At 41.3% G+C, this 15,614-nt stretch overlaps 10 protein-coding genes across 10 annotated transcripts; 5 read left to right on the top strand and 5 right to left on the bottom strand.

Moving 5' to 3' along the window:
• Nucleotides 1–95: 95 nt before the first annotated feature.
• NEMIN01_1320 (ubiquitin carboxyl-terminal hydrolase 7) lies at nucleotides 96–2,750 on the bottom strand (the record flags this gene model as incomplete). Its single annotated transcript, XM_051477262.1, has 1 exon — nucleotides 96–2,750. The coding sequence occupies one exon, from the start codon at nucleotides 2,748–2,750 to the stop codon at nucleotides 96–98; it is 2,655 nt and encodes an 884-aa protein (XP_051333222.1).
• Nucleotides 2,751–3,267: 517 nt separating this feature from the next.
• On the bottom strand, nucleotides 3,268–5,655 carry NEMIN01_1319 (uncharacterized protein; the record flags this gene model as incomplete). Its single annotated transcript, XM_051477261.1, has 1 exon — nucleotides 3,268–5,655. The coding sequence occupies one exon, from the start codon at nucleotides 5,653–5,655 to the stop codon at nucleotides 3,268–3,270; it is 2,388 nt and encodes a 795-aa protein (XP_051333221.1).
• Nucleotides 5,656–6,099: 444 nt separating this feature from the next.
• NEMIN01_1318 (uncharacterized protein) lies at nucleotides 6,100–7,086 on the top strand (the record flags this gene model as incomplete). Its single annotated transcript, XM_051477260.1, has 1 exon — nucleotides 6,100–7,086. One exon carries the CDS (start codon nucleotides 6,100–6,102, stop codon nucleotides 7,084–7,086), a length of 987 nt encoding a protein of 328 aa, XP_051333220.1.
• Nucleotides 7,087–7,450: 364 nt separating this feature from the next.
• On the bottom strand, nucleotides 7,451–9,229 carry NEMIN01_1317 (uncharacterized protein; the record flags this gene model as incomplete). Its single annotated transcript, XM_051477259.1, has 1 exon — nucleotides 7,451–9,229. One exon carries the CDS (start codon nucleotides 9,227–9,229, stop codon nucleotides 7,451–7,453), a length of 1,779 nt encoding a protein of 592 aa, XP_051333219.1.
• A 295-nt stretch (nucleotides 9,230–9,524) lies between these two features.
• On the top strand, nucleotides 9,525–10,178 carry NEMIN01_1316 (uncharacterized protein; the record flags this gene model as incomplete). Its single annotated transcript, XM_051477258.1, has 1 exon — nucleotides 9,525–10,178. One exon carries the CDS (start codon nucleotides 9,525–9,527, stop codon nucleotides 10,176–10,178), a length of 654 nt encoding a protein of 217 aa, XP_051333218.1.
• Nucleotides 10,179–10,360: 182 nt separating this feature from the next.
• Nucleotides 10,361–10,759, bottom strand: NEMIN01_1315 (uncharacterized protein; the record flags this gene model as incomplete). Its single annotated transcript, XM_051477257.1, has 1 exon — nucleotides 10,361–10,759. The coding sequence occupies one exon, from the start codon at nucleotides 10,757–10,759 to the stop codon at nucleotides 10,361–10,363; it is 399 nt and encodes a 132-aa protein (XP_051333217.1).
• A 39-nt stretch (nucleotides 10,760–10,798) lies between these two features.
• NEMIN01_1314 (T-complex protein 1 subunit gamma) lies at nucleotides 10,799–12,331 on the top strand (the record flags this gene model as incomplete). Its single annotated transcript, XM_051477256.1, has 1 exon — nucleotides 10,799–12,331. The coding sequence occupies one exon, from the start codon at nucleotides 10,799–10,801 to the stop codon at nucleotides 12,329–12,331; it is 1,533 nt and encodes a 510-aa protein (XP_051333216.1).
• Nucleotides 12,332–12,696: 365 nt separating this feature from the next.
• On the top strand, nucleotides 12,697–13,047 carry NEMIN01_1313 (nuclear transcription Y subunit beta; the record flags this gene model as incomplete). Its single annotated transcript, XM_051477255.1, has 1 exon — nucleotides 12,697–13,047. One exon carries the CDS (start codon nucleotides 12,697–12,699, stop codon nucleotides 13,045–13,047), a length of 351 nt encoding a protein of 116 aa, XP_051333215.1.
• A 23-nt stretch (nucleotides 13,048–13,070) lies between these two features.
• On the bottom strand, nucleotides 13,071–14,444 carry NEMIN01_1312 (fidgetin-like protein 1; the record flags this gene model as incomplete). The annotated part of the gene is made up of 1 exon (XM_051477254.1): nucleotides 13,071–14,444. One exon carries the CDS (start codon nucleotides 14,442–14,444, stop codon nucleotides 13,071–13,073), a length of 1,374 nt encoding a protein of 457 aa, XP_051333214.1.
• A 15-nt stretch (nucleotides 14,445–14,459) lies between these two features.
• Nucleotides 14,460–15,107, top strand: NEMIN01_1311 (uncharacterized protein; the record flags this gene model as incomplete). The annotated part of the gene is made up of 1 exon (XM_051477253.1): nucleotides 14,460–15,107. One exon carries the CDS (start codon nucleotides 14,460–14,462, stop codon nucleotides 15,105–15,107), a length of 648 nt encoding a protein of 215 aa, XP_051333213.1.
• Between the last annotated feature and the right edge of the window lie 507 nt (nucleotides 15,108–15,614).

The following is a 15,614-nucleotide window of genomic DNA, read 5'->3' as shown; positions in this document are numbered from 1 at the left end:
CAGAAAACTCTTGGCAAATGGAGAATGTATACATTTAAATTTAATCGCATTTCATCAAACCGTGCACAAAACCTACTCTTTTAACGCTTTATTTATTAGCTAAAATATAATCTAGTAAACTTCAGTTGGTACTTCTGGTTGTACGTAATTTTAAAGATGAGTTTTTCATTTTTTGAGAGCTTTCGAACAGGAGCCATCTCTTCCAGCTCTGTCTGCTTTAGCGGCGTGGTTTTAAAGATGACGCTGTTCTCCAGCCCGTATATTCTTTTCAGCTCCATTGAGGTTTTCTTGCTGTCCAGATCAATGAGGAAGGGATAGCCTATGGTCTCTGTGCTGTACTTCAGCACTGCTTCTATTCTTATTTTTTTGTGCACCTCCTGCACGACAACCAGTGTCATGTTTCGCAGATTTATCTTTGTGGAGTTGGGCCTATACGAGGTAATGCTGTCCGCTCCTAGATGCGTTTTCAATATTCTTGTCTCCGATGTGATCTCTGATTTGTCCATTTTCAGCGCTGAAAGTATCTCTTCCCCTGTAACTGTCTCGGGGAGGATGTATGCTCTTTTCTCCACGAGGTTTACATTCTCTGTTTTATCTCCCAAGGCAGATAGATAGGCTATAACGTATCCTTCTTCTACTTCTATGCATATCTTTTCTTCTTCAATTTCGGTAATTCTGAACTTCTCTGACTCCAGCGTATCTTTAAGCAGATTTTCTATGCTTTCAGCTGTTGTATCGGAGGGCAGCCAATAGTTTCTGATCTGCTGGTTCTTGTGCACGAGCGTAAATATCCTGTGGCATGAAAGGGCTTTGAAGTACTCTGCCACTGTCTTGAGGCCTGCATCTATGATGATCACTCCTGAGTCGCCTTTAAAAACTTTTTCAAATGTTGCACCATCCTCTATTTCCCTGGGCTTTCCGTCAATCTCTGCAAACGGAGAGATGGATAGCTTGTGCCCTGCCTTGATCCACTCCTTAACACTTGCCTTCCTGTTCACCACGTGCGCTGACTTTATGTCGATAAGCACCTTGAGATCGTACGGCTGCCCCATGGCTTTAGTCTGCTTTACGAACAGAATAAAGGAGTCTTCCTCTTTTATGTTCTTGTCTGCTTCAATGGCAAACAGCTGGTGGCTTGGCAAGTCTGCAACAATCTCTGCTTCTCTGATTTGCTTTAGAGTTGAGTCACTGTCAATTGCATACAGAAGTATCGATTCTTCTGCTGTGCTCGTGTTGAACAGAAGTTTCTTGGCTTGGAGAGTAACCTGGTTGTACGACTGCGAGTTCTCTAGCTCCACAACAGCAGGCGATGACTTGAGATACTGCTGACCTGGAGTGAAGTATCCTGTGCCCCAGTATCCCTTCATGATGCACGGCATGTATATTTCCAGTTTTACCTTCGAAGCAAGAAACTTTTCTTTTTTTACCGATGTTTTTATATCCTCTGGTACGTCTTCTATTTGCGAGTTCAGAAGCTCGTCCATTTGAGATGTTCTTATGTAAACCAGATAGTACGCATTCGATACCTTTATCTTGTTCTTGTACGGATGGCGTCCTCCAAATGTCTCCTGGATTGCCTCTCTTTCCATGCACTTTGTGACATAGCTGTCGTTGAATTTGTACCATCCTTCTGGCTTTTTTATGTAGGCGTAGTAGTGCCCCTCTGACATTCCATTGCCCAGGTGCACATTCACCGAGTAGAGAGTGTACTTATTGTCTGCATCCTTGTCTGGGGTGTAGGGCGATAGATCTAGAGTTTTTGGGAAGGAGTAGTAGTTGTTCAGCTTGTACACATCCCCTGTTTCATAGTTCATATTGAACCTCTTTATTTGGAGGAAGAGAACAGGGGGGAAGGTCTTGCAGTAGTCTGTCTTAGTTGCATTCACGTACCCGTGCTCTTCGCAGTTGTAGAGATTTGGCTCGTGCAGATCTGTTGTTTTCATGTAGTCGTGCAGAGAGTCTTCAAGGGATGTTACAGAGTTCTCAACGCATGGCAGATCCATCACCAGCTGCAGATCATTGTACTTCTCGGTTCTTTCTCGCACGCACCCTTTTTCGCAGCGTATTGTTGTTCCGAGAGTTCCATAAAATGTGTCTTCAATGTATTTGAAAAACGGTGTGCCCTTCGCCTCTTTTTCTAGCTCGTCCAGTAGAACTTTGAAGAACTCCTGTATGTCCTGCTGCTCGTCGATGTCTTCGTCCTTCAGCTTAAAGGCATTTGTAAAGTCTTTTGTGTCTGCATACATCACGTCTTTTCCTAGCTGGTAGAACAGTTTCTGCATCTGCACGGTTTTTTTACTTGGAGGCTGTTTGAAGAGCTCTTTCACAAACCCCTTTATATGGAAGAGTGTTTGCATTATCGAGTTTAGATAGCAGGTGGCGCCCAGGTTGATCAGTCCCGTGTACGGTGTGTCTTTTTTCGACTCGTAGCACCTGACAGCAGAGAGTATTTTTATGGAGACTGTTTTTTTTTCTTTCTCCTGGACCTCCACTCCAAAGTCCAGCTGAGTCCCAAAGCCAAAAGTCACTTTTTTTTCTTCTCTTTCTCCATCTGCGTATTCTATTTGTAGAATGTAGTCTGTGAACACCTCGAATGTCAAGTACCCGAAGTACTCCAGATACACATACGGCCTGTCTGCGGTTATCAGAGCGAGCCGCCACGTATAGTTGTGCGAGTTGAAGTATTCGCTGAATATGCTCTTATCTCCCCACTGATGCTTCACATTCCATTTGAAACAATAGTCGTCCATTCTTTAAAAAAATAAGAATAATTTATTTTAACTTTAACTTTGTCTGTGCGCTATTAATTGTTGCTATCGATTCTTCCATGATGGTGATTTTTATTGTTTATCTCAGATATGTCACTTTTTCTTACCAAAATGTGTACTTCGCACTGTTTGTCTTTCTACTTGTGATTAGGATGAGACTGGCTATCTCACAATTTTACAGCCCTAATGGCTAGCAGTGGCATAAAAATAAATAAGAATGAATTTCATGCAACAACTGGGAGCAATGCAAGAGCAAACATTGCACAATCTAGACTCACTTGAAACTGTTTCATGTAAAACCGTTATACTCAATGAGGAATTTTATGAGTGGTGATATTTTCTCTATAAACAGATAGAAATACCATCTTTACTACATTCTAGCACAGTATAAAACGAAAAGAGCAGCAGCTACTTCTGCTAAAAGAAGATCAGTAAATGTTCTGCGAACGTGAATAATATTTAAACCCTTAGCTTTTTATTTTTCTTTCCAAACCATAGCTTAGTTTCTCAGCTTTGGATGCAGAGTTCTGTAGGTGTAGACTCCTGTTATGCAGAGCAAAACGCATGGCAGAATGAAGAATCTGGCAGTGCTCCACAGGAGGCTCAGACCTGAAATGGTTCCAAGCGGTTTGTTCTGATCAAACACCTCGTGGGCCTGCAGGCCGCCAGATATGTCGAATAAAAGCCTTAAGAACTGGTCTCTGGTGTTGATGCAGATGCTGTTCTCGTCCCTAACTATTTCCATAGCGCTGAAGCTGTCTGCAATGGCCTCCACTGCATCTGAATCCAGCACAGTGCCTGGAGCGAACTGCAGTTTGTTCTGGTAGAGGGCAATCTTTGAGATAAGATTCATGAAACAGTCTATGGGCCCCATTACGAAGAGGAACTTGACTACTGAGAAAATGCCTGTGCAAATAGCACGTGGGATAGGGCTGTTGAATGCATCTACTATACCTAGGTTAGTTATAATGCGGTGGATAACGTTCTGGCTGTCATACCTGAATATAGATATCAGCTGCATCATGCTTGAAGAGTCATCGTATGTGTATGCCACACTGTGTATGACATTGGGAAGATACGATATAACTCCTAAGTATAATATGCTGACAAGTCCAAAGACACTCTGCGAGATTGGCGCAAGATTTAAAGCGCATCCGTGCAGTCCTGCTACAAGAGAAGAGACGAATATCAATCCTATGGCAACAGGATGGCTAATGGTTATTGTCTCTCTCAGGCTCTTGTCCAACTGGAAGTATATGAAACCGTATATAATCGACTGGGCAACCCAAATGATCAGTGTTTTTTTCAAAAAAATATCGATCATAAGAGAAGAAATAAACTCAAGAGTTGTGATCTGTTTTTCTCTTATGTTGGACTTGCAGAGTCTGTAGAAGTCTGGGTTTAGGAAGTTGCTGGGCATTGCTATGGCGAACATTGCAACACATATGCTGGAGAGCATGAAGAACATGCTCAGCATGTTAATCCAGCTTATGTTCCCTACAACCTCAAGGATCTTGCTTGTTTCAGCGGCGTGTCCCATGTATCCAGCTGCTATCATTCCGTCTCTTATTCCCACCAGCTTGTACTGCATGTCCTGGAGTGGCCATAAAAGGTACTTGTGTATTCCTTCCTCTGCAAATACTTTCTTGCTGAATTGGAATGTGAAAATGAACAAAATGAGGGTGGTCATCACAGTGGGTGTGTAGAGATCCATGACAAATGAACTTCCTTTAAACATCTTGTCGAAAAAGAAGACTCTCTTAAGGATCTCCAAGATGCGCACAAAAGACAGCTTCAGCGAATAGCTCGCATGGCTTATGCTTCCGCCGGCCTTTGGGCCACTTGGCGTCTGCAGAATGGACTCTGCTAGACCGTTGAATATTTTTATGTTTTCTGTGTCGAACTCATCATCGCTGTTGTTTGCACACATTTTCATAAGATAGTCCACGAAAAAGACTGTGCTTGGGAAGACTATTCCTTTGCTTGTGAAGTGTTCTTTTATCGCGCTGGCTGGACCAGAGTATATGATGGTTGATCTGTGCATAAGTATTATGTGGTTGAATCTCTGCAGCAAGTCTTCAGACACCTGGTGGACTGTCAGTAAGTTAGTGGCCTGGGTGTTCTTCAGAATCTTAATGACTGTTTTAGCCATTTCAGAGTCCAGGCCGGTAAGTGGCTCGTCCCATATGTTGAACTCTTTGTTGGAAAGAAGCCCAGCTATGAGCATAGCTCTTTTCTGCTCTCCTCCGGACAGATTTTTGAATTCTACGTTTTTTACTTTTGAGATTCTAAAAGTCTCCATGAGCTCTCTTACTTCTCTGTTCTTTTTTCCTTCGCACTTTGCGATTGAGCACAGAACTGTGTAGAGAGGCATTTGTCCGTAGTCAAGAGTTTTTTGCTGGGAGTAGTTAACTCTGGTGAACCAGTCTGCTACGTCTCTTTTTGCAAGCACTCCAAACTCGTTCTCAACGTGCACTTCTCCGTATGTTGTGTGGGAAGGCTTGCAGAGTCCTGCCATGCTGTCCATCAGAGTGGTTTTTCCGTCACCGCTCAGCCCCAGAAGAGCGATCATCTTTCCCTTAGGAAGAGAGAAGGACACTCTTTTTAGAAGAGTTTCTCCATCCTTTGTGACAAGATCGTAGTTTTTCATCTGAATAAGAGTGTTGGTCATTTTTTCAACTTCCACCACAAAATTTGTCTGCTTCACGCTGCATACGGCAGATATTTTGCAAGGGGCTTCATCCACCACGTTGATGTGATCTACTGCTCTTACTTCACTCTGTTCCTGCTGTGGACACAGTGTTTGATTCAGCTCCTCAGCAGTTGCCAGAATAAATGAGTTGTCGTTGTTCATATCTTTGTTGTTGATTTGATCTTTATTCTCCATTTTTGTTAGTACAAGATGATTTAAAAAAATATTTATTTTATAGTTGTAAAATTAATTTTGCAAAATTTTTCTGAGCTTCTTTTTATAAAACTAGCGCAAATTTGCTTCAAGTAAAAAGATTAGCTTTTCAGAGATCTCGAATATCTAGCAGTAATAAATACTCAAATAACTTCTTCGTATATTAAAATAGAATGCACTGCCATCACTATTCTACTGCCAACCAGTATACCAGTATGCCAATTGTGGAGTGTATAACGCTCTATACTATTTTTATTTTAACTTTTGCATAATACAATCTAAACTCGTTCTGCTAAAATAGTATCTGCACTGATAGATCAATATTCTCATTAAGACAATACCTCCGCTCTCTATCTTAAGCAGTAGGGCTAGCAAAGAAAGTCTGGCATATTTTGCATTAAAAAGCTAATTATTGCAAAAATTAATATGCTATACAAATTCTGCAGGAGAGCGCTCTTCTCAAATGACCAAACCATAATCAAAAAAGCGATAGATTCATCAGTTAATTCACTAAAAAGAGTCTTTGATCCTAGACTCATCGATGGATACTTTATTAGCCACAGACCATCTTCCCAAAGAGTAAATGGGACTATAGGTAAAGAGGATTTCGATGATGTGCTTTTTTATACAACTAGTGTCTCTGAAGGAGAAACAGCGAGAAAGTGCATAAAGAGTGTTCTAAATGTGATTGGTGTGGTTCTGGGGATACATCTTGTCTTCCTGTCCCTGCACAAAGTAATTGCTGACTTCTCAGTACTTCCTACTGCCCATTTAAATATGTACAATGCGTATTTAGAGACAGCCACTGATAAAAACCACCAGAGTCTTAGACCCTTGCTCTTTTCCACCCTCTTTAACTCTGTTTCTAGGAGCTATAGCATGTTTGCATCTCTTATTCGTCTCCTGCCCTTTACCATAACCATATGTGCAGTTATGTGTCCAATTTTAAAAATGTCACTAAGATCAAAAAACACATACTTTCCTTATAAGTACGCTGTGGGTATTTATACACTGCTAATGGTTGTCTCTGTGCTAATTCATGTGGTGTTTGATGTGACTATGAACAATCTACTAGCCAGTGACTCTTTATGGAAGTCTCTATATGTAGTTTGCACATTTTCTATTGCGTTTTTAATTGCATACGGTTACATCATTCTGGAGACAGCGAATGCCTATACATCACTAATGCAAGAGCATCCATGTGCATTCACTCCCAAAAGAGTAGGATATACACTTACTCTGATTGCATGCGGGGTCTTATTGACTCTATGGAGTATATATGCTATAGGCCTATTTCTGTGCTATGGAGCTAGGAGAACCATCAATGAGTCTAGCAGTCTTTCTAAGCCATCACACTCTCTCTTCGCTCCCTCTGCACCAGATGATACTGTTCCTAAGATACCACTTGAATAAGTGCTGATCTTTTCTAATCTTGCATTATATTTATATTCTATTAAAGATTCACTCTTAAATGTAGAGTCTTTGTAAGTATAGCTCAAGAATTAATAAATTATTTTTCTAATTATTCATCTGTACACTTTTTTATTCTTGCTCCTCTCTTTCTCCTACTTTTTGTTGAAAAAAGTGTTCAGCTCATCTGTATGCAGACTTTACTTCAGAAGAGAAGAGCAAGAATAACAAAAAGTGCAGTACTATTAATAGATTGTTGTGCTCTCAGATGCAAGCTAAAAAGATAAGACAGTGCAATTCAACACCAAGTATTTATTTTTCTCTTTTGTAGCTGCTATAGGAGAATACACACTTTGCACAGTTGAACTTAGGTAGAGCCAGTTGCATTCATGGCTGCGGCCATTTCATTAGCACTTGTAATTGAATAGAAGGCTGAAACTATGCCATTTATAGAAAGAGATAAAAACCCACACATCATGATAGAAATCGAGCAGTAGTCAAACCATCTTTTTCCATGGCTTTTGCTGATGTGCATATTCTCGTATACCATGCACGAAGGAATGAACAGGGTGATGTAAGAGGCAATGAGAGCTCCTGACAGATTAATAATTTTCTCCACATTGACCTCCATCAGGACAACTAGTATAGTAGAAAGAAAAACAAAAGTTCCTATGATATATCTCAATACTCCGCTCTCTTTCTCTTTTTCTTCATCTTTCTTCTCAGGCGGAGTTATCATAACAACATTTTCATCTCGGCCCATTTTACTTTTTATCCACTTCTTGATAGATGTATACGTCTCAGACACCTGAATTCTGAAGAACTCTTTCACTTTGCATGGCATCATTTCAGAGAGCTTTCTCTTGGCTCTGTAGAATGTCTTGCTCTTGGATGCCTCCTTTTTTGTGCTACGGTAGACATCAGTTATCAGATTCCTGTACGTATAGGACTGCCACATAAAAGTGTTCATAAGAATACTGCTAATTGCTATTTTGAAAACGAACACAAGAATCTCTGCTAGCAGATGAAGGCTCTCGCTCTTTGCTGCTTTGTGCGAGTCGAGAATAATCGACATTGACGTAAGAATGTCTTTGTCTGTGTTTTTAAAGCTGTTCGAGTATGAGAGCAAGAATCCTTCAAATCCAATTGTTGCGTATATACAACAAACCAGCAGTGATCCCATGAGCATAGGCTTTATCATATTCCTCTTATCCATCAGCTCTGTTTTTGAGAGATAGATGGGAATGTTGTGGTGGGTGTTCAGTGCAAAAAAAGCAACAGAGACTGCGCGCAAAAAGTTAAATACGCCCGGATCCTTACCCACTAGGACTCCACTAACTAAATTATAGTTTGGATAGTCAAAACTGAAAGAAAACATGCTGTATACGATGGCTATAATTATTGCCAAAAAAATCGAAAGAGATACGATGGAAACAACAGAAATAATTTGCATGTGCGGACTATCCCCTGGCTCTTTCTGCACAGAGAACATCCACAGCATAATCAGCCCAGCAAGAGTCATTGCAGCTTTCACAATGTACTTTGTTGCATCTGAAAAAGCATAAATTCTATTTTGGAAAAAATCAACATTGCTATACGCCCAGACAGAAATAAGAGAAACGTATATTATGACCGAAATAGCTGACTGTATGGTCAGCGCACACGACAGAATCCAGCGGAACACGCGCTTGTCTATCTTTGCCAAGCGGGTGTAGGTCATGGAGTTTACACTTTTTTCCTCGTCTTCAGGCGCATTGTGCACGTCGATTTTCTGTCTCCGATAGACACACTCTGTTACAGAAATCAAACTGGTATATGAAAAGAGCATAGCCAGGAAAAAAGAAACAACTCCACCACTCTCAAAGCATATGTACAGATACAAGACACCTGCGCCGAGCATAGAGCTAATCATTGACATGTACAAGCTAGAGCCAGCTAGATACGTCTTATTAGAGCCGATAAAGCTTTTTGCAACACTGAAATCGCTTTGAAATGAAAGAATCTCACTCACCGAGGAAAAGGTTCTCTGATGATGGTGTGGTGCTTCTTCGTGGTTGTGCTGAGTCTCTTTAGCAACAGATGGCCTTCTGCCAGTCTCCTCTGCCAGCTCTTTCTCTGCAAGATAGCAGCTCTCAGTCTTTTCCATGGTTTTTGAAAAAGCTCTTCTTTTATAATAATCTGCATTAAATCATTTAGTTCGAGGAGATTTACAGAATCACCCCAATTAATTGATGCATACATGGCAGCTTTAAGTGCAGTTGCAAATAATTAAATAGTGTGAGAAATCTTTTCAAATATTAAAATAAAAAAGAGCTCAAATAAAAAGAAAATGCTTCCGTCCGGGATCGAACCGGAGACCTCATCCGTGTGAAGGATGCGTGATACCACTACACCACGAAAGCTCTACAGAGCTGAATAAAAATAAATTAAATTTTTCATGCATGCACTTCTGCATAACAGGAGGGTCAAAGGGCCTGGGAAGAGCTCTTGCTATTTACATTCTGCTGAACAACCACAGAGTCACAATTATCGATAGAGTTTCTTCAGATCTGGACTGCGACTTTATAAAACACGATTTTGCAGAGAATTTGCCTTTTTCCATCTCCTGCGATGTGCTGGTAGTATGCCATGCCACCTTTGATGGATTCAGGCCTTTTGGCAGCTATTCACAGGGATACATCAGCAGGTATCTTCAAATCAACTTACTATCTCAGATTGATCTGATTAAAAACAGCAAGTACAAAAAGGTGGTGTACATAAACAGTGTGCTGAGTATTGCACCCCTGCCCAACATATCCCTGTACAGCGCGTGCAAGGGATTTATGCACAACTTTCTGGAGTCAGTAAGAAGAGAGAATACTCCCGTACTGACCGTATACCCGTACAAAATAGACACAGACCTGTTTGAGTGTGTAAAGTCGCCGTATGTGCTAGAAAAGAAAATAATATCCAGAGAAATCTTTAATTCAATTATAAAAGGAGACACACACCTGTACCTGCCCTCTATTTTCAAATATGCCTATATATATGCTTTATTTCCTCTCTTTATACAGAACTACATTGTTAGATTTATTAACTACACAATGATTAACTAATTAAAACTTCCATGCATTCATCTGTTTTGTGCTCTTCTGTATTTACGATGCTCACGTTCTGTGAGTCTTTATTCTATCTACAACTCTGTTTTACAGCTCTCTTCATTATGTGCTTCATTCCACACTTACTCTTGTTTTTGCTTTTACTTCCGCTACAAGAATGATATTCTTATCTGGAGTGGCTACAGCAGATCGTACTCTTTTTCCGATGTTTTTATAACTATCTTGCCGTTTGGCGTGCGTATCTCTTTGATTCCGAAGGGAAAGGTTCTCTCGATCTGTCCGTTCCCAAACTCGTACGTAATTATTGAGGTGTTTGCATCGTACAGATACTTGTACTTTTTCTCTTTGTGCACCACATACACAGAGCCGTCAGAGAGCGTGTACTTTATCTTCCCGCTGCTTTCTTCTCTGCTTTTGACTTTTTTCCTGTTCAAAACCTCCTCGTACTCTTTGTTCAGTCTTTTGAGCCTGTCAATCTCCTCTTTCAGCACCTCTGTCAAGGTGACCTCCTTCTTCTCTTTCATTTTCTCAATTATTCTGTCTATTGCGCTAAGTTTTTCTTTCAGTACGGCCTCCATTCTTATTTAATTTATTTCAAATTGAAAAATTTTATCTTAATGGAGCGAAAAGTAGGCACTGTGACAGTCTTAAAAAAGGAGGACATGCACTCGGTGCAGCAGGAAAACATTAAAGCATCGATATTCCTGTCCAACTTAATCAAAAGTTGCATAGGACCTAGGTCGATGATAAAGATGATACTCACAAGAATAGGCACCATAGAGCTGACGAATGACGGAAACAGCATACTCCGAGAGATTGAAGTGACGCACCCTGTCATCAAATCGCTCATTGAGCTGTCCAGAACCCAGAACGAAGAGGTTGGCGATGGCACCACCTCTGTTGTCATTCTATCTGCAGAGATACTCAAGAACATGAGTGAGCTCTTGAAAAGTGGACACCATCCCGTCTATCTGTGCAATGCTCTGAAGAAAATACTGGACATTCTGCTGAACAGGATAAAGAAGTACTCTATCGACATTAAGTCCAAGGAAGGGCTCTTCAAAGAAGTGGTCAAAAGCGGGCTGAACACGAAGATGTCTCGATACATCATAGATCTCGAAGACATAGCTCTAAGGGCAGTGGCCATGGTGCGCGGCAAGACAATAGACATAAAGAACATACGAGTAGAGAAAGTGCCGGGCGGTAAGATAGAGGAGACTACCGTATTCGACGGAATAATAGTGCAGAAGAGCCTGCTAGACTACTCAATGCGAAAAAAAATAGAAAATGCCAAAATTCTGCTAATCGACTTCCCCCTGGAGTACAGAAAAGGAGAGAACCAAATGAGCATTGAGATGCACACGGGAGAAGCGTTCACACGGGCCCTGGAGGTGGAGGAAGAGCAGATTGAAAAGATGGTTGGCCTGCTCGCCAAATGCTCTCCAGATATGGTAGTTTCCGAAAAAGGAATATCTGACTATGCAATTTCGCTGTTCAAGAAGCACGGAATATCAGCCATCAGAAGAATTAAAAAGTCTGAAAACCAAAGAATAGCACTGGCCACAGGGGCGCAGATAGTCTCCCGGGCTGAGGATGCAACAGCGCAGGCCCTGGGAGTAGCTGGACTCTTTGAGGTGAGCAGAATAGGAGATGAAGAGTATTGCAAATTTATCAAGTGCAAAGACCCAAAGGCATGCACCATTCTGCTAAGGGGGCAATCCCGAGATATTTTGAACGAGCTAGAGCGCAACTTGCAGGATGCCTTGGCCATCACCAGGAATGCGTACAACTCCAGCGCAGTGGTTCTGGGCGCAGGATGCATTGAAATGGCGCTGGCCCACGAGCTGGAAAGTGTGCAGGGTCTTAGCGATAAAGAGAAGAGCGTGTTTACAGCTGTGATTGAAGCTCTGCAGTCTATCCCTGCAGCACTTATCTCGAACAGCGGGAATACCAAGCCTCTTGTCAAGCTGCTGGAGCTGAAGGCATGGCACAGCAAGAAAAAGAATAACTACGGTGTTGACGGAAACACGGGGGAGATAGTTGTATCAGAGGTGTACGAGTCCATCCTGGTGAAGGAGCAGAGTCTAAAGTCCGCAATTGAAGGGGCAATTATCATACTAAGAGTTGATGGAATTGTAAAACAAGAGTAAGAGGTGCGTATGACTAGTAAACTTGCTTGAAACAGCAATTAGACACTTCAAAAGATAGAAATAATTTGCTGAGTGATGCTGCTGAAGAGCTGCCAGTTAAATATGTAAGAGCATTTTATTGCATGCGATTTACCAATGTTTTTATAGTACCTATGCCTAATTTAGTAATAAACCTAGATTAAACTAAAACCGTACTCAACACTTTTCGTTACGCTTTTTAATTTTACTTGCATGATTAGTACACTGCCTGATCAAACAGAAATATGGGAAGGTTTTAGTGTTATTTCTTGGCCCTATTCTCTCGTTGCTAGTCGATCACAACAAATAAATATGTTCTATTTAAATATGGCTCTGTGTGGTTCTGCATGAAACAGAGTGACCGGCTTTTGCCTGTGGCCAATGTGGCAGGAATAATGAAGAAAACGATCCCACCAAACGCCAAAATATCAAAAGATGCGAAAGAAATGATGCAGAAAGCAGCATCTGAGTTTATTGCGTTCATTACATGCAAGGCACAAGATCTGTGCAAGCTGGAAAAAAGAAAAACACTCACAGGAGAAGATCTTGTGCTTGCTGTGGAGCACCTGGGCATGCCTTTGCACGCAGACGCAGGCAGAAGAGTTCTCTACAAGCTAAGAGAGGGATTGCAGTGCGAGCAGGACATGTTCCCCCAGCAGTCTTCCTCTTCTGTTCACTGGAAGCCATACTACCAATGAATAAAAATCTACTTCGAATCTTTTTACTTTGTGAGAACACCGAACTCTTTATTCCACTCTTCATAGAAAATAAGCTCTTTCTGCGACACACTCTTTCTTATGTGGTTCATGGCAGAGAGGAAATCTTTCATGTGGATTCCGCGGATTGTGTGCAGATTTTCCAGCTCGGTTATTTCTCGTACAGGCTCCATGGCTGCTTCTCTGCACAGGTTGTAGATATCTGACCCAGAGTACCCTTCCAGGACATCGGATAAAGTCTCTATTTCCTCTGCGGACAGCATGCATATGTCTTTCGCTATTTTTTTGATCATTTCTTTTCTTCCTTCCTTATTGGGAAGTGGAACATACAGTCTTTTTACAAATCTTCTTCGTGCAGCTTCGTCTATCTCCTGCGGCCTGTTGGTTGCTCCAATCACCAACACATTGTCTTTGCTTTGTTTTGCTCCGTCCATTTGGATAAGGAACTCTGTCTTTATGCGCCGCGTGCTTTCATTCTCCCCTTCTGTTCTTTGCATGAGGAGCGAATCTATCTCGTCTATGAAAATAACTGAGGGCGCCATTTCTGTCGCAACGGAAAACAAAGCGCGCACCATCTTTTCTCCTTCTCCCACCCATTTTGACGTAAGCGAGGATGCGCTGATCGAAAAGAATGTTGATTTTGACTGGCTTGCAATGCACTTTCCTATCATGGTCTTTCCTGTTCCAGGCGGCCCAAATAAGAGGAGGGCCTTTGGCGGGCCTCTCAGCCCCTTGAATATGTCTGGCCGTATCATAGGCCACACAACTATCTCTTTTATTGCGGTTTTTATCTGGGGAACACCGGCGATGTCATCCCACTCCACTTTGTCTTTTGGCGATAGCACTTCATTTCTTATTATTTCAAGGAACTTTTTTTCCACGTTCGATACCTTGTCAATTTCATCCTCTTTACTGTTCTCTGCTTGTGTTTTTTTCGGCAAAGTTTTGCTGACTTCTGGAGGCAGGAGATCTTTTGCAGTGGAAAATGCCGACTCTTTTTGTTTATCGACAGAGGACTCTGCGGGTGCTGGCTTATCTTTCATTAGCGTGCAGTTTGCACACTTTGCTGGCCGAGTATCTGCAACATTTTTCAGCGCGCTTTTCACCACTGTTTCTGCTTTCTCCATTTTCATCTGCACTTCAAAGCATCTGACGAGCTCTTCCACCTCTTCTATTGCTAGCACGGGAGAGACTTCATCGTAATCATGGATGAACGGGGTGTTCTCTGGCCGATTGACGAGCTCATCGAGAAAATACGAGTAATCTTTTTGGAGTATCTTTTTCCCGCTTTCGGGGATGTGTTTCCTGCCGTATGGAGACTCATACTGCACCCCCAATTCTTCCAGAACTCTTTGGAGCGCAAAGAAGTTATTTTGCATTAAATTTTTACGAGTATGTCGGAATATAATAGCAGTGCGTCCAAGGGATTTATGGAGTACACAAAAAAAGAAGCACTTCAAAGGCACGGGAAAGTGTGGAGCACTCTGTACCAGGCGCTGAGCACAGAAGATGCAGTATACAATGTAAAGAAAAAACTAGAAACACTGAAAGGCACGGAAATACTGCTAAATGCATCGCCAATAGAAAAAAATGCGCCAGAAACAGATAAAGAGAATGACTCTTTTATTGGCATGCCCGATCTAAACCTGGACGGTCTTTTCACGCTTCCACTGGATAGCAAGGAAGTACTAACTGACAGTTCGAAAGACAAGAAGCAAAGGTATACCCAGGAAACTTCTTCAAATAGCAGACACAGCACACAAAGAACAAGCAAGCTTGTCATATCTGACAGCGATGACACACAAGAAGATACAGCTGAATATGACAGCACACCGATTGAGAGCGATGAAACACTGTCAAGCGACCAGTTGACAGAAGATCTGAGCGAAGCATCTAGCAGACATACTGAAAGAGAAGAGACGGTTTTCCAAAAAGAAGAAAATCTCTTTGAGGAAGTGCCTGCAGAAGAAACAGGCCTTGAATTCAACCCAAGTGGTGTTAAAAAGGTTAAAACTGCACAAAACTTTAAATGGATGAACTGAAGTGGATTTGTTTTACTTCTGCCTCTGTATATTAGTGGAATATTAAAAAATGGAAACTCAAATGTAACCCAAGAAGTAAAATGTGTAGTTGAGACACTCTCTTAATCTAGTGAGCCAGTCAGCGTAATGACTAAAGATGCACAAATAAATGATCCATATATTTTACATACTCTGCACCCTCTTGTACTCTTTATGCTAAATATATAGCACTATATCATAGCATAATTATTGTGCTGTGTATGGTAGTCTCTCTTTTCTATCTTAAACATTTGCACAGCACATTCTTTCTATAGATTGTCATGTGATTTACATAGTTTTCTGTCTATTTCTGATTAACTGTCAAGTAATAAGAAAACGATTTTAAAATAATGTGTAGTTTGAACAGAGAATTAATATTGCAGAATATTTTCAAATCCAACCAGTTCACAAATAAAAAAGTAAACTTTGAAATTGAAACTATTTTATTTTAAAGTTGTTTTCCTCTTATTGTTTTCGATGTTTATTTAT

This window comes from Nematocida minor (genome assembly GCF_024244105.1).
Source record: "Nematocida minor strain JUm1510 chromosome Unknown 7872, whole genome shotgun sequence".
NCBI lineage: Eukaryota > Fungi > Microsporidia > Nematocida > Nematocida minor.
The sequence above is the reverse complement of the archived record's forward strand: the minus strand, read 5'-3'. Positions and strand labels throughout refer to the sequence as shown.